Below are 15732 nucleotides of genomic sequence, written 5' to 3' on the forward strand. Positions count from 1 at the left end.
CCAATATAATTATTTTAACTCCAATAAGTATTAATTATCTTAGTTGGGATCAAGTACAAGGTACTGTTTTATTATTACAGAGAAAAAGGAAATCATTTAAAAAAAGGTTTAATTATTTGATTAAAATGGAGTCTATATGAGAGATGACCTTCCAAAAATCATAGCTTTCTGGATAAATGGTTTCTGGATAATGGTTCCAATACCTGTATAAGATACCCAAGCTTTGTAAAACAGTATCTAGAAGTATTTATTATGTTCTCATACAGTGCCACTGTAGTTTTTTTTTTTTACAGAAAAATAAACTCTGATCACTTTATAAGGAATTCTTTATGGATTATTAAAGTGCCTTCATAGATCATAGGCATTAGGAAGGTATACTATTGCTGCTTAGTAATGTTGTGATGAAAGTTCAACATGGTAAGTAACAAGAAACATCAGATGGCATTCATACCAGCAGTTGTGTAGCTTTTTTGGTTTATTGAGATCTCCACACAATGTGTGATAATTTCGTTTGAAGCATGAATAAGCTTTTTTACCATTTTCTTGCCTTATTCTTAACAGAAGATCAGTGAAGCAAAACAGACCCACAGACAGTGCTATGAGAAGGAGCTGATGAACCTGCGCATCAAATTTGAGGAAGAGACAGTTCAGCTTAAAGAGTTTCATGCAAAGATTGTAGAGGAGATGTCACTGAAACATCAAGCAGCACTTGAGGCAGCTCAAAACACTGCAAATAACGAAAAGAAGAAGTTACAGATTGTGAGTCATTCATTGTGGAGATCACTACATGCAGATACAGCCATTTGCTGAACTACAAATAAAATATTTATTTTGAGATTGACCTTGGAATGTATTATTGTGTATGTCCACAGAATTAAATAACATCTGTTAAATATCAATCTACAGTCATATGAAAAAGTTTGGGAACCCCTCTCATTTACTCCACTTTCAACAAAAAAGATAACAGTGGTATGTCTTACATTTCCCAGGAACATCTGAGTACTGGGGTGTATTCTGAACAAAGATTTTTAGTGAAGCAGTATTCAGTTGTATGAAATTAAATCAAATGTGAATAACTGGCTGTGCAAAAATATGGGTACCCTTGTAATTTTGCTAATTTGAATGCATGTAACGGCGCATGTTGGTTGGATGAGCTCATTAAGCCTTGAACTTCATAGGCAGGTGTGTCCAATCATGAGAAAATGTATTTAAGGTGGCCAATTGCAAGTTGTGCTTCTGTGTGACTCTCCTCTGAAGAGTGACAGCATGGGATCCTTAAAGCAACTCACAAAAGATCTGAAAACAAAGATTGTTCAGTATCATGGTTTAGGAGAAGGCTACAAAAAGCTATCTCAGAGGTTTAAACTGTCCGTTTCACCTGTTAGGAATGTGATCAGGAAATGGAAGGCCACAGGCACAGTTGCTGTAAAACCCAGGTCTGGCAGGCCAAGAAAAATACAGGAGCGGCATATGCAGAGGATTGTAAGAATGGTTACAGACAACCCAAAGATCACCTCCAAAAACCTGCAAGAACATCTTGCTGGAGATGGTGTATCTGTATATCGTTCTACAATACAGCACAATTTGCACAAAGAACATCTGTATGGCAGGGTGATAAGAAAGAAGTCCTTTCTGCACTCCCTCCACAAACATTTACGTTATTTGGTCATAACAAAAAGTGCTTTGCATGGCAGAAGAAGAACACCTTTTTCCAAGAAAAACACCTGCTACCATGCTGTGGGGCTGTGTGGCTAGTTCAGGGACTGGGGCCCTTGTTAAAGTCGAGGGTCGGATGAATTCAACCCAATATCAACTAATTCTTTAGGATAATGTTCAAGCATCAGTCACAAAGTTGAAGTTACGCAGGGGTTGGATATCCCAACAAGACAATGACCCTAAACACACTTCGAAATTTACAAAGGCAGAGGGAGAAGTGCAATATTCTGGAATGGCTGTCACAGTCCCCCGACTTGAATATCATTGAAAATCTATGGGATGATTTGAAGCAGGCGGTCGATGCTCGGCAGCCATCAAATTTAACTGAACCAGAGAGATTTTGTATGGATGAATGGTCAAAAATACCACCATCCAGAATCCAGACACTTATCAAAAGCTATAGGAGGCGTCTAGAGGCTGTTACATTTGCAAAAGGAGGCTCAACTAAGTATTGATGTAATATCTCTGTTGGGGTGCCCACATTTATGCACCTGTCTAATTTTGTTATGATGCATATTGCATATTTTCTGTTAATCCAATAAACTTTATGTCACTGCTGAAATACTACTGTTTCCATAAGGCATGTTATATATTACAAGGCAGTTGCTACTTTGAAAGCTCAGCCAATGGTAAACAAAACTACAAAGAATTAATAGGGTTTCCCAAACTGTTTCATATTACTGTATGTTGTACTTTCTGTACTATGTATTATCTGTCACTGCTATAATTGTGAATGTATTATCTGTCACTTCTATAGTTGTGGATGTATTATCTGTCAATGCATAGTTTTGGATTAGGGAATTTGACCCGTTTCGTCAAAAATTCACTGACAGCGAAATGTCGCATACGCCAATTAAAGTCTATGGGTGTCAATTTTTTTTTTTTTACGCACGACACCATACAAGTCTATGGGCATCATTTTTGCGGCAAAACAAGGTGAAAAAATTCACCCATCCCTATTGTGGATGTATTATCTGTCACTGCCATAGTTATGGATGTATTATCTGTCACTTCTATACTTGTAGATGTATTATTTGCCACTGCTATACTTGTACATTTTTTATCTGCCACTGCTATGTAGAAATTGCCAGTTTACAGCCAAGAATTAATTCAAACATGACTTCACTGTGTATTTGGCTTCACTGGGCAAGATGTAAATGCTCCCTACAAAATTGCAGTCCTAGAAAATTCTGTCTGGCCTCCCTCAGACTGAGAAATTAGTCTTTGGACTTAGTGTCTACTCGTAAGAAGGAAGCGAGGCAGTCATCGCGGGACAAATCTAAGATCCAATCAGGGCTGTCCAAATGGCAGCCTGCATCGATTAATTCATGCTCCCAGTCTAATTGGCTAATTATTTCAGAAGTTGTACTGCTTTTTAATCTGTAAAAACTGCTCGCTCTTCATTTCTGTGCATATAGTCAATAGATGTAGACTTCAATGTCTGGTTCTCTTGTGCCTTTATTTTTATCTGTAATTCTGTCACAAACAAGCTTGTTGAAGATGCAATAACATCTGCTGCCTGGCACGCCATAATTAAAGTGTCTGTAAATCCTCTCTGCATTCTATTTCTTGTCAATTCAGGAGCTCCAGCAACAATTTGAAAAGGAATTATCAGAACTAGAGGAAAGTAACAACCAGTTGAGACAGCAGCTGGGAAACCTTAAGGAAGAACTCACAGAAAGGCTGACAACTGCTAATCTTGAGGTAAATAGTGTCTCAATACAAACAAATCAGATAATGATTGGCCATAAACAAAATGTATTTCATAACTTACCTTTATATAATAGTATTTAAACTTTTCTTTAAAGGGGTTATTCACCTTCCAAACACCTTTTTTCAGTTCAGTTGTTTTTAGATTATTCCCCAGATATAAAGACTTATTTCAATTACTTTCTATTATTTATTCTTTACTGTTTTTCCAAAATCTAAGTTTAAAGTTGAATGTTCATGTCTCTGGTGTTTAAGTCTGGCAGCTCAGTAATTCGAACTCTAAACTGTTTTGTTGATACAATTCTCAGCAGCATCTCTGGAGTATTAGCAACTATTGTATCAATTCTAACAGCTGCCTGTAATGAAACCCAAAGATAAGAAATGTATCAACTAAATGTATCAATTTAGAACAGTTGACAGGGTCGGCGACCCCCTCCCAGAGCTGCTTTAGAAGGTGAAAAATTACACTTTACACTTCAATATTAGAAAAACGGTCACACATAGAAAATAGAAAGTAATTGGAAAAAGTTGTTATTTCTGCTGATCTATCTGAAAACAACTAGTTGTTTGAAGCTCAACAATCCCTTTAAACGGGGTAATCATATAAATCTTGTAGTCTTTCTTAAGTTTAATGTACCTTTTGTACAAAAACATATATCAGAATTCTTCTTAGTTTCTCATCCTGATCAGATATAAACATTTACTCTGAAGGGTAAAGTGTAATGACTAAATTAACTAAATATATTTTATAACCCAGCAATGTGCGTCAGCTGCACATCTGTAAGCCTACCTAATCCTCTTCTGCTTTCTGAGAATCCTCTTTTAATTGCACAAATTCCCACATCTATAAAAAGGAATTTGACAAGCAAATGAAATGTCCTGAAATATTGCAGTGAATTTGTTCTAGAGTGCACTGTGCAAGTGTTGTACACAGAAGCAGTATTTCAGTAAAGCATTACAGTGAAACATCGGACATCTAGGCATAACACTAATAGAGATTTCAAACCAATTCATGATGTATGTGATTCACCTCTCACTGTTAAATTGCAAGTAACATAAATTATTTTTTTATCTGAAAGAGCACTGACAGCTGGCTTGAATGTCAGAAGGTGTTATGATTAAGCAGGTCCCTAGTTCAAGTTCAGCATTAGCAACAAGTTAATTTGCAAATCTGGTAAAATAAATATATTGCAAGCTTTGACTTCCCCAGATTTGGCAAGCACCCCCCACCAAGCTTCTATAAAATCCATACAAAGCATTCAACTGCTTTCTAAAAACATGGCCTGATCTGTCTAAAATGTGTTTGACCAGTAACTGTACTTTATTCATTCAATCAACCATTCTTCAACTGACCATTTGGTTGAATATTAGTATAACCACTGCAGAATATATTTCAGTTCTGCTATTGAGCTTCTTAGCCTTTGTATAAAGATTGCATATGGCTATTTATAACCGCAATCATGTTCCTTGAGAAGAATATTAAACATGTATGTTGAGCAATGCTGTAGAAAGGAAAATTAAATTGGCAGTGTTTGTCCGAACGTGACTCCAGGATTTATCTATGTGTTCATGCATCCTCTAAAAAGATTATTTGAATTTGTCTTAACTTTGGCATTTATCTTCTTAGCAACAAAACAGGTGCAAAACAAGTTAGCTGCTCATTGAGTCACATAGGACAGTGTATTTTCCAACTTGAAACCTTCATAAATCTATGGAATTAAAACTAAGGTTTATGCACAATTCGTTGTTTTCAGCTTGTGACTACTGTAGATATATGCCAACAATCTTCTTTATAGACTATACAACAGTTGCCCAAGTCAACAGATATAGACTATAGACTAGGGCTTGCTGGAAAATGTATGCTTTGCAACTGGATATTGATTGTCCTTGTACATGAAAACCTGCGATATCTTTTAACAGAATGTACAACTACAGGACCTTGTGACAAAAAGCAAGCAAGGGCTTGGTTCAGCTGAGTGTCATATAACCAGCTTAAAAGATACTCAGGACAGACTTCAGAAAGAGTTGGATGTCACTAGTGAGAGACTGAGAGAGACCAATAACTCTTTATTTGCCGTTCAGGTAAGGTTGTGTTTCTAAGATACTACTTAAATCTGAAAAATTATGTAATACAGCCTGCCCAAAGATTGCTGAAATTTGACATGTCCAAGTTTTATATTTGAATTCCAAATAAAGAATAACTTTAATTTCTTGCAAAGGATCATCTCATTTAGGGGTACATAGGAAATATTATGTAGGCTTCAACAATGTCATGAAAACATATACTTTATATACTCCTGACAAGTATTCAGTACAGTATAAAAGGACCTGATCGATAAACCTGACCAAGCACATACACAGAGGCTAGGTCATACTAGCAGGTGAGAAATCAGCTCTGCTATTTTTAGGAAGAAATGTACAGCCAACACACTTTTACAGGGCTTTATATAATATTCACCACATATAATACATAATATACCTGTGGGTCAGTTTATCGACTTAAGACACATATTTTTCAAAATGTGATACATTTTGTTTAGGAGTCTTGTAACCTCAGTGATCATTACTTGCTAGAGGCTACAGTATATCCTTTTTTGGTAAATATAAGAATCATGACAGTGTCCAATCCAACTTAGGTAATGGTACCAAGTCTATGAATAAAGGTAGTCACCCTTTCTCTGAGGCTCATCACTTTCGTTCTCTTTTTTCAGATAAAACAAATTATACAAAGGGATTTTACCAATGCAGACAGATGCTTCCTTGGGCAGCATATTGGGAAATAGTTGTAGATTCATTTCAAGAATTTCTAAGAGTTTGGGAAATTTATTGGCTCACATTCTAGTAGTTATTACACTAGCACACACAACCAGTTGTGGTGTACAAAAAATATTGTATACACACACACAGTGGAATTGATTTACAAAGCTAGATGCTAAGTTGCACCAGAGCAGTAACCCGTTGATATCTTACTCTATTCCCAAAATATTTACTTATTCTGCCTCATTTTAGGGCCTGAATGTCCTACAGATGAAAATGTATTTAATTATATCATGGACACTTGAAATATTGCAGCCAATTTGACTTGCAGTGCAGACTAAGTGAGCTATATGATTAATTGCAGTTAGGAAATATTGCATTGTATTAATATTTTTTTCTTGATATCAGGGTGATGGTTAAAACACAAAGGCATTGTGCTTCCAAGAGATCTGAAGCCTCGTTTATAAACTGTGCAAAGTGCAGTTTCCAGATGCAAGTCTTAATGTTTTTACCCACAGTGCATAATGTTGGCCACCAAAACCTTGGTGCCATGCACCAAATCCAATGTAAAAGTAGCAACCATTTTGGTTAAACTGTGCACAAGGTGCAGCACACTTTTCCCCTTGTATTTCTGTTTAAATGGCATCACTTCTAGTGTGCAGTTTTATTAATGGCCTTTGTGTCATATTAACTTGGCATAAGTCAGTTATTCTGGATAAGGAAGTATTGGCTTTATGCTACATCACGTCTGGCTGTAGTTGCAAGGTTCCCTGGTGTCCATGGGTGCACCTGGGCATTATTCATCAATGCTGATAGGGGGATGTATTGGCACAAGTAAATTTGCGAATAGTGCCATTGCATGCCCAGTTTTATATGCAAGCTAATGTTTTGCTCTTGAGTTTGTAAATGAGGCTTGTGTTGTTCAGGGTTTCCAAGTTCCTTGATAACTTCCACATTTTATCAACCAAGGACACAGTCTACTCATCATAACATGCAATGTATCATTCATTCTTGCATTAGCCAATTTTACATTTTCATCAGTTTATGCTGTTTTTTGTTGTTTTTGTATTCTTAGTTTTTCTGAATTGTTAAATACATTAGCCCCTGTATAACGCATAAAACATTTGTACTGGAAATTTTAATGTTTGATGCCTGAGCAGAGAAAGTGCTGTTTGCACAGATAAGAAAAACATTTAACTGTCTAACTCATTATAACTATATTAGCTTGCACAAGGATCCTTTCATAAAGACTGTTATTAGTCCCAAAGGAAGTGCTAAACATCTTGTTAACAAGCCAGGATTATTCTCAAACTAGCTTTATGTTAATCATCTACTAAAAATAATCAATAAGCTGCTATAACATGAAAAGTTTTGTGGTGTTTTTTTCCATCAACCATGCAGTAGCCAAATACAGTGTATTGATTATAGTTTCCACAAGGAATTTCTGCACCGTGTCCCTGTTTCATAACATAGTATAGTTAATATAGTGATACCTATATTTGTTTTATTTAAAAATGAGCATATGCTCACAAAAACATACTGTACAGATAGGTATTAGTCCCTTCCAGCAGCTCTCCAGTTCGCAATTTCAGCAGTCTGGTTGCTATGGTCCAAATTACCCCAGCAACAATGTATTGTATAAGAAACTGCAAGTAATAAAAGGTGCAATGTTTTCTATGAATCTAGTCATCTATAGCAACTAATCAGCAGCCTCACACAATTTACTGTTCACCTATTTAAAAGATAACATCTTATTTCCTCTGAGAGGAAAGTGGCATTGTTTCAACCAAGCAAGAATAATCAATCTCTCAATAAATATAAGGTTATAGGTCGAGGAAGTTAGTTGATTCCCTAATTTGCATTATTGAGGAATTTCTTGTCTCCTTGTGTGGCCTTCAGTTAGCCTCCTTGTTAGGGCCAGCTCAGTGGCAAGGCAACCACGGTAATTGCTTTAGGCCCCAAGAGTACAAAGGTCCTGCAATAGCTGCTGATAGATGCACTAGAAGATTTTTTTAACAGTTGTCTTGAGACAATCCAGAAAACTGCAGAGCTGGCCAGTATAAAGCTCTGAGGACTTGCAGTGAGTCTTAAAACAAATGTGTCTTCCACAGTAGCAGTGGTGCTGCTTATTTGGGAAAGCCTTAAATTCATACTTAAATTCACTGCCACCCACAATGCTCTCTTTTCAGGGTACCAAAAGTGGGCAGTCCTAACTAGTTAGCAATAATGGATTTTTTTGCTAGTAGATTGTAACAAATAGTTTTGGAACAAGCCTATGGAGTGATTATATAAGATCGTATTATAAGGTGCACATTCCTTCTTGTTTCTGTGCCTTTGGCAAGCTTAATTTGACTGTGTTTTACCCTTTGTTTGAGTCCACCTTAGGACTGGCTGTATGCTCTATACCTTCTCTCCTTTGTGTACTATACATTAGTAAGTGATATATTAGATGACGTATTTTCTATATTTGCATATAAGACATTGTACTTGAAGTACACAAATAACTCCTTTGTTTTCCACTGTATTTAGTATGTTTGATTGATGGCTTTTTGTGTAGGGGCAGTTGGAGAAAGAAAAACAGCAGCATGAAGCAATACTTTCTGCAATGAGGGAGGAAGAGAGACTAAAGATGGACAAAGTTGCTCGTGACCTAGAATTAAAATGGACAGAGACTCTCAGGTAGGAAGAAGCCCCTCCCCAACAATAAATAAGGCAATTGACAAGGGCTGATAGCACTGTTTTTGTTTGGTCTTTATTTTTTCTATTTATTTAGACAAGAGTGCAGCAAACTTCGGGAAGAGCTAAAGTTACAACACGCAGAAGACAAGAAATCTGCAATTGCCCAGCTCCTTCAGATCAAAGAACGGGAGATGAACACAGCCAAGGATGGATGGCAGAAGAAAGTGGAAGATCTTCTAGATCAGGTATAGATCTGTAGCATGAAAGGCTTTTTTCATGGTTGTCTTTTGACATAATAATACAGGACAGTGTTATCTATTTCTTTATAGAAATAAATTGTGAGATTCAAACTAGGACAGTATTAGTTACTTTTGTTGAACAGGGTTAGAGATGAATAATCCTAATTAAACTGCTAATATTCATCTTTTGCATTCAACTGTGTATATTAATATTACTACTTTCTTCTACTTGACTGCATCATTTATTCATTGAATTAAACCCCCTTGTACTATATATAGAACACAGTGGAAAAGCTAGAAAAATGCCAGCGAATGCACATTAGCAATGCATTATAAACACGAGTAATTATTTAACATTTATATTTTGTGCATTTGTTCCGCTGCTAAATGAGAAGTCCATATATATTATATGTCAGTGCTGTCATGTATTTTTATTTTTTGGCTGCTTATTTTAGTCAGCTGATGTTATGACCTGCATTTAAAGTATTACTGGGAGAAAAAAATCTCCTCCAGCCAAACTCTACAAGCTTTGCTAAATGCAGGGGTGCTTGGCCAATGAGGCGATTTGAGGCTGTCGCCACAGGCGGCAGCGCCCCACTAGGTGCCAGGGGCAGCAAAAATGCTGCTCCTGGTATTTTAAGAGCGAATTTCCAGGGGAGGGGGGGGGGCAGCAGCAACTGCTGCTGCCTCAGGCGGCGTAGGGACCAGGATCGCCCCTGGCTAAATGTGAATCATACATTATGGAGGCAATGTTGAGCACACATCTGAAATATACATTTCAGTATATGCAATATTTGCACTGTATAAGAAATGAGAAGCCAACGTTTTCTTTATAACTCAAACATTTTTCAGTCTAAACATGAAAATACAATTTTAAAAATATCTGTAATCTTTTGTAACACCTTGATGGCTTGAATTTCAACTGCTTCTGAATGTGTGTGATAAAATTGCCAGGCCTTGGTATACATTAAATACAAATTTGAAATTGCTATCTAGAAATACCTGCAACTCAATAATAATTGGTAGCACCCTAACCTACTCACAGCAGAAAACATGTGCTCAATAGCCATGTGTTAAATGGGACTGCAATATATTTTAGGAAACATTTTTGAACACTGCTTGGTACTGTATAGAGCACATGGTGCTTTATGGTGTACAAGAATTAGGAATGCACCGAATGCAGGATTCGGTTCGGGAATCTGCCAGGATTCAGCCTTTTTCAGCAGGATTCGGATTCGGCCGAATCCTTGTGCCTGGCCGAACCGAATCCTAATTTGCATATGTAAATTAGGGCCAAGTAGGGAAATCACATGATTTTTCGTTAGGAGAGAATAATTTTTTGCCTAGGCAAATTCGGATTCGGTTCGGTATTCGGCTGAATCTTTCACCAAGGATTCGGGGATTCGGCCGAATCCCAAATAGTGGATTCAGTGCATCCCTAGCAAGAATTAATACTAGTTATATCAAAAGATGAAATATCCATTCCTCAAAGATTTCCAAAGGAAAATAATTACTGGACGTTCTAAAAAATAATATAAAACAAGCAATGATTTGATTCATGCTTATTATTTAATATAGCAATACAGTTAACCTCATATTATGTTATTGACCTTTTTGCAAGTTTTACAAGAATAACCTCAATGTTTGATTCATTTTTTTTAGTTTTTCTTTGTGTGTGTGTTTTCATTTAGTTTTTTAGTCAGAGACAACTATTATAAATATATTGTGATCTTGATTCCAATCTTAAAAATCTATTTTTGTGGTTTTGATCCATTACATCCATGTTTTACAAGTGTTCCCTAAGTTAGTCAATTAGTCAGTGCTGTAATAGTATTTCAATGTGTCACACATATTTTTTCTGCATTCAGCATGCATTTTTGTTCCCATGGGGATCTGCAAATAATAAATGATAGTAGAAGAAAGGCGTCAAGGAAGTATACATTTCAGACAACTTAAAAAGTGATTAAATTGTTGGAAGAGCAAACCCAACTGAGCTACAAAGCAAAACAGCAAAAACAAAAAGGTTACCCCAGTTTATAGGGTCATTGCTGAGATTTCACTTGTTCATTGCTTTCTATTTATGGGCCCTATCTACAAAATCATATTAATAAAATACTAACTATTTAAAGTAGGACACATTGTTGCATGGCTTTATTGAAAAAAATATAAGAAAAAATTTTAGTACCTCAACAGGTGCAGTTTTGAAGAGAGAATTATTTTGATGAAAACATTTAAACTTACCAAGGGACTTAGGGGTATATTTATCAAAGAGTGAAGTTAATAGTGAAGTTCCGCCACTAGAGTGAAATTCCGCCACTTCCCATTAATTTCTATGGGGTTTTTAAAGGCGTATTTATCAAAGGGTGAAATTTCACTTTCACCCATTGATAAATACACCTTTCAAAATCCCATAGAAATTAATGGAGAGCTGCGGAATTTCACTCTAGTGGCGTAACTTCACTCTTTGATAAATTTACCCCTTAGAGTTAGAGAGGGATGATTTTTAGTAGAGCATGAATACAACTAGGAACACAATATAATGGTTGAAAGAAGAAAATACATGCAGCCTTTCAACACCATTGATTGAACTGGTCATTAGTGAAATGATTGGTTACAATTGACTGTAGAACAGCTAATGTATTACCTATTTATGAGAAGGGAATATAATAAAACCTACAGACTTCTAAGCCTTACATGAATAGCGGGTAATTTCAAGATTCAGTTCAAGATTCCTTTTTTTTTCTTTCTTGTGATTGAAAAGCCTGTGGCTTAAATAGAGTCTCAAATGTATTTGAGTGTTTTATACTTGAAAATTCAAGATTTATTAAAGTTTAAAAAAAACCTTGAAAACTGAACAAAAGACTAAAACCAAGATCCTATAGAAATCAATGAAAGTGTAGCTTTTTTAAGATAGTTGAGAAAAAGAATGGAATAATGTGACCCTTTTTTTTTTTTTTTTTATCTTTTTTCCTTGCTTAAATAGAATCTCAGAAAAAAATCTAAGGAGTTTGGTGGAGTTTTAAGCGAATAATAGTAATTTCCCTATTACGCTGACTGGGGTACAAAAGTGCAAGATCAAGGTAGAGCAGTTGCTTTTGCCAGATTCTATTTTCAGCAAGGCTTTTCAAAGTGTCCCATACAGTAGGCTGATTCTAAAACTTTACAGTTCAAGACTAGACTTGATCGTTGTGAAATTTGTACAGTGCTGGTTAAAGGACCTAAAAGGCCAATTTCTATTTAATAAATTTATAGATGTTGTTACATGTTTTATCCAGGATGAGGTGTGATTTTTTGCAGATGACACAAAAATCTGGACAACACAGTTAATACTTCATGTGGGGTAAGCAAAATGCTAAACGATTTAAAGAAATTATATGAAAGTTTGGGATCTTAAAGGAATAGAACAGTATAGAAATAAAAACTGGGTAAATGGATAGGCTGTGCAAAATAAAAAATGTTTCTAATATAGTTAGTTAGCCAAAAATGTAATGTCTAAAAACTGGAGTGACTGGATGTCTAACATAACAGAACAGTACACTACTTCCTGCTTTTCAACTCTCTTGATTTCCACTGACTGGTTACACTGGTGACTAAGCAGTAACCAATCGGTGACTTGAGGGGAGGCCACATGGGCCATAACTGTTTCTTTTGAATCTGAGCTAAATGCTGAGGATCAATTGCAAACTCACTGAACAGTTATGTCCCATGTGGCCCCCCTTCAAATCGCTGACTAACTAAGAGTTAGAGAGCTTAAAATCAGGAAGTTGGGTTCTGTTATGTTAGATATCAGTCAAACTCCGGCCTTTATAGATTACATTTTTGTCTAACTAACTGTATTAGAAAATGTTTTCAATTCATACAGCCTATCTATTTATACAGTTTTTATTTTTACACTTTTTTTTACACTGTTCCTTTAAATTTAATTAGGCATATTGTAAAATAATCCATATTGAGCTAGCATCACTGTATGGTATTTTTCTAGCAGTGGCATCAGAATAAAAGGACCCTGAATTTATAACTCCAGAGGGTTTTATCACAGGTGAGACAATGTTCAATAGTATATTGTATCCAGTTTTGGAGGTCTAAGTAAAATATTTATTATAGAGAATCTGTTAGGTGGAGAATATCAGGAATAGGTCCAAGAGAGGTGATATGATAGAAACATCAAGATCTTTTAAAGGAATTAACAGAGTTCAGGAAGTAAAATGTAAGAAGAAGAATGTTAGAACAAGGGCACATGGAAGAATAAAAACTAGAAAGTGACGTTGCACAAATGATAATTATAAACACATGCAATAACTTTCCTACAGATGCGGGGATTAAAGCTGACCATGCTTTAACAGATCTGCTCATTTTGTGGATCTTTACCCAATTTGGCCACCAACCCAGTGGGTCCAATTTGGCCCTTAATCCAAAGATCCCAAAGATCGGATACTGATGCAAACCTGTCAGGAGAGGATCACAGCATTGCACTAATGCGGTCCTTGCCTGAAAGGTTTTTCTAACCTGGCCTTGAGATATCTGATATTTGTTGGGCAGGCCCCATACACGGGCCAATAAACTGCTGATTTATTCTGAAGTGCTTCGAGAACTTTTATCAGCCTATGGATGGCTGTATATCATAATACTTTTATGGCACTGGCTTTTCGGTTTGAGTCCACTTTTGAGGTCCAATATATGGTCCGAACCCACCATTGCTCATAACAAGGTTACAGATGTATAAAGGCTGTTTCAGCTTTTCACATATTGATCTAAGACAGTGAAGTCTTTTCCCGAAATCTGAGCCTATATGCCCCCATAAATGGGCCGATAAAAGCTTGTTGGCCCGTGTGTGGGGCCATACGATCAGGCGTCCCCAATCGATATCTGGCCAGATGCCGATCGGGCAGGGTAAAAAATTCTGTCAGATCGCGGTCACATCTGTTCCTTGATGCAGTCCCGCAATCTGACTGCCTGTATTGCCTCCATTCTGATGTGATAGTTGGGCCCTAGGACTCACGATCGGATTGCCCGATATGCCCACCTCAATGTGGGCGCGCCTCATTTTTGTGCGCTGGGCTCGGTGGTTGGGGACCCCTGCTTTAGACTGTCTGTTAACACCATAGGTATATTTCAATTACATTTTTTGTTTTTTTTATTATATAGCCCCTGAACACTGGGTATTGTTTAGTTTGCAGAACATATTGGGAAGAGAGAGAGAGAAACAGAAAACAGTAAAGTTAGGAAAGGGAGATAATGAGGTACTGTTGGTATATATTTAGGGAGAAGAAGCGTTGATACAGTGTTTCCTTTTCAACCTATTAGAGCACCCCTCTTATTTGGGCAACATCAGTCAAAAGCAAACAAAATGTTTAATGGATAACTTTTCATTACATAATCATATGTAAATATGTTTTTATTATTGTATTGGAGTTGCAAACACTTTTTATGAGCTCTGGGAGTAAGTATTCTTGCAGGTGCATAACAATACTAACAATAGAGCCAATAGCTACTGGGGCATACAAGAATGATGCATAATATCAGGAATGGTTACACTAGGGCGCAAAAAGATAACCAGGTCACTGCAATATTAACACAACAAAGGATTTTTTGTTGCTTTTGCATATGAATAGCAGAATATTTATTCTGTCAATATAGCAGTGAATCAATGCTTTCTGTTTCGCCAGTACAATACATGATGATTAAATGTGTCTATCTGACAATAGACAATGCACTGTGCTATTCTAACAATAGAGGAATGATAATAACAGAACAATACTAAAACTTCATTAACAAAGACACGTTTTTTGTTCCACTGTGACAAAAATAGGACTCGTTTCAGTGTTAATATCCAAATCATTTTATAAGAAAACAGTTAGCTGGTAGTAAGACAGAAACACCCACCAGTTATTCATCCCCTGAAATGGTTTTTAGAATATGACGTTTATATCTATGACAGAAAAACAATATTTATTTAGTATAGTTTGGGGGAATATTTACTTGTACCTACAATTGTATTCCCTTGGTACTTATGTGATTTTATTTCCCTCTTGGCAAATAAAAAATGTCCTGTCTTACTTTAGTGAATTCTGTATTTATAGTTGTTTTTTGGACATTTGGGGTCAAAACATTTGGAGAAAGGGGTATATTTTGTGGACATATTTGTCAAGAGCAGAAAATATGCCCTAATAAAATCCTATACAAGTAAATAGAGAGCTGTAAATTTCCCTCTGGCAAACTATGGCAGTTTCTTTTTTTCAACATTTGGTAAATATTGCCCAAAGATTAGAATCAATAACCCTCAGATTAGAGATGTCGCGAACTGTTCGCCGGCGAACTTGTTCGCGCGAACATCGGGTGTTCGCGCTCGCCGGAAGTTCGCGAACGTCGCGCGACGTTCGCCATTTTGGGTTCGCCATTGTTGGCGCTTTTTTTTGCCCTCTCACCCCAGACCAGCAGGTACATGGCAGCCAATCAGGAAGCTCTCCCCTGGACCACTCCCCTTCCCTATAAAAACCGAAGCCCTGCAGCGTTTTTTCACTCTGCCTGTGTGTGCTGAAGAGATAGTGTAGGGAGAGAGCTGCTGCCTGTTAGTGATTTCAGGGACAGTTGAAAGTTTGCTGGCTAGTAATCGTTTTGATACTGCTCTGTT

General features: G+C 36.6%; 1 protein-coding gene across 9 annotated transcripts in view; it reads left to right on the top strand.

The window, feature by feature from the left end:
- Nucleotides 1-15732, top strand: part of fam184a.L (family with sequence similarity 184 member A L homeolog) — a 92386-nt gene that overhangs the window by 57529 nt on the left and 19125 nt on the right. For all 9 annotated transcript variants that reach the window (XM_041562249.1, XM_041562247.1, XM_041562246.1 and 6 more), the window contains 5 exon segments: nt 562-759; nt 3298-3420; nt 5347-5508; nt 8741-8862; nt 8957-9107. In XM_041562249.1, the coding sequence (XP_041418183.1) occupies nt 562-759; nt 3298-3420; nt 5347-5508; nt 8741-8862; nt 8957-9107 (756 nt within the window).

Source organism: Xenopus laevis, chromosome 5L (assembly GCF_017654675.1).
Source record: "Xenopus laevis strain J_2021 chromosome 5L, Xenopus_laevis_v10.1, whole genome shotgun sequence".
Classification (NCBI taxonomy): Eukaryota; Metazoa; Chordata; class Amphibia; order Anura; family Pipidae; genus Xenopus; species Xenopus laevis.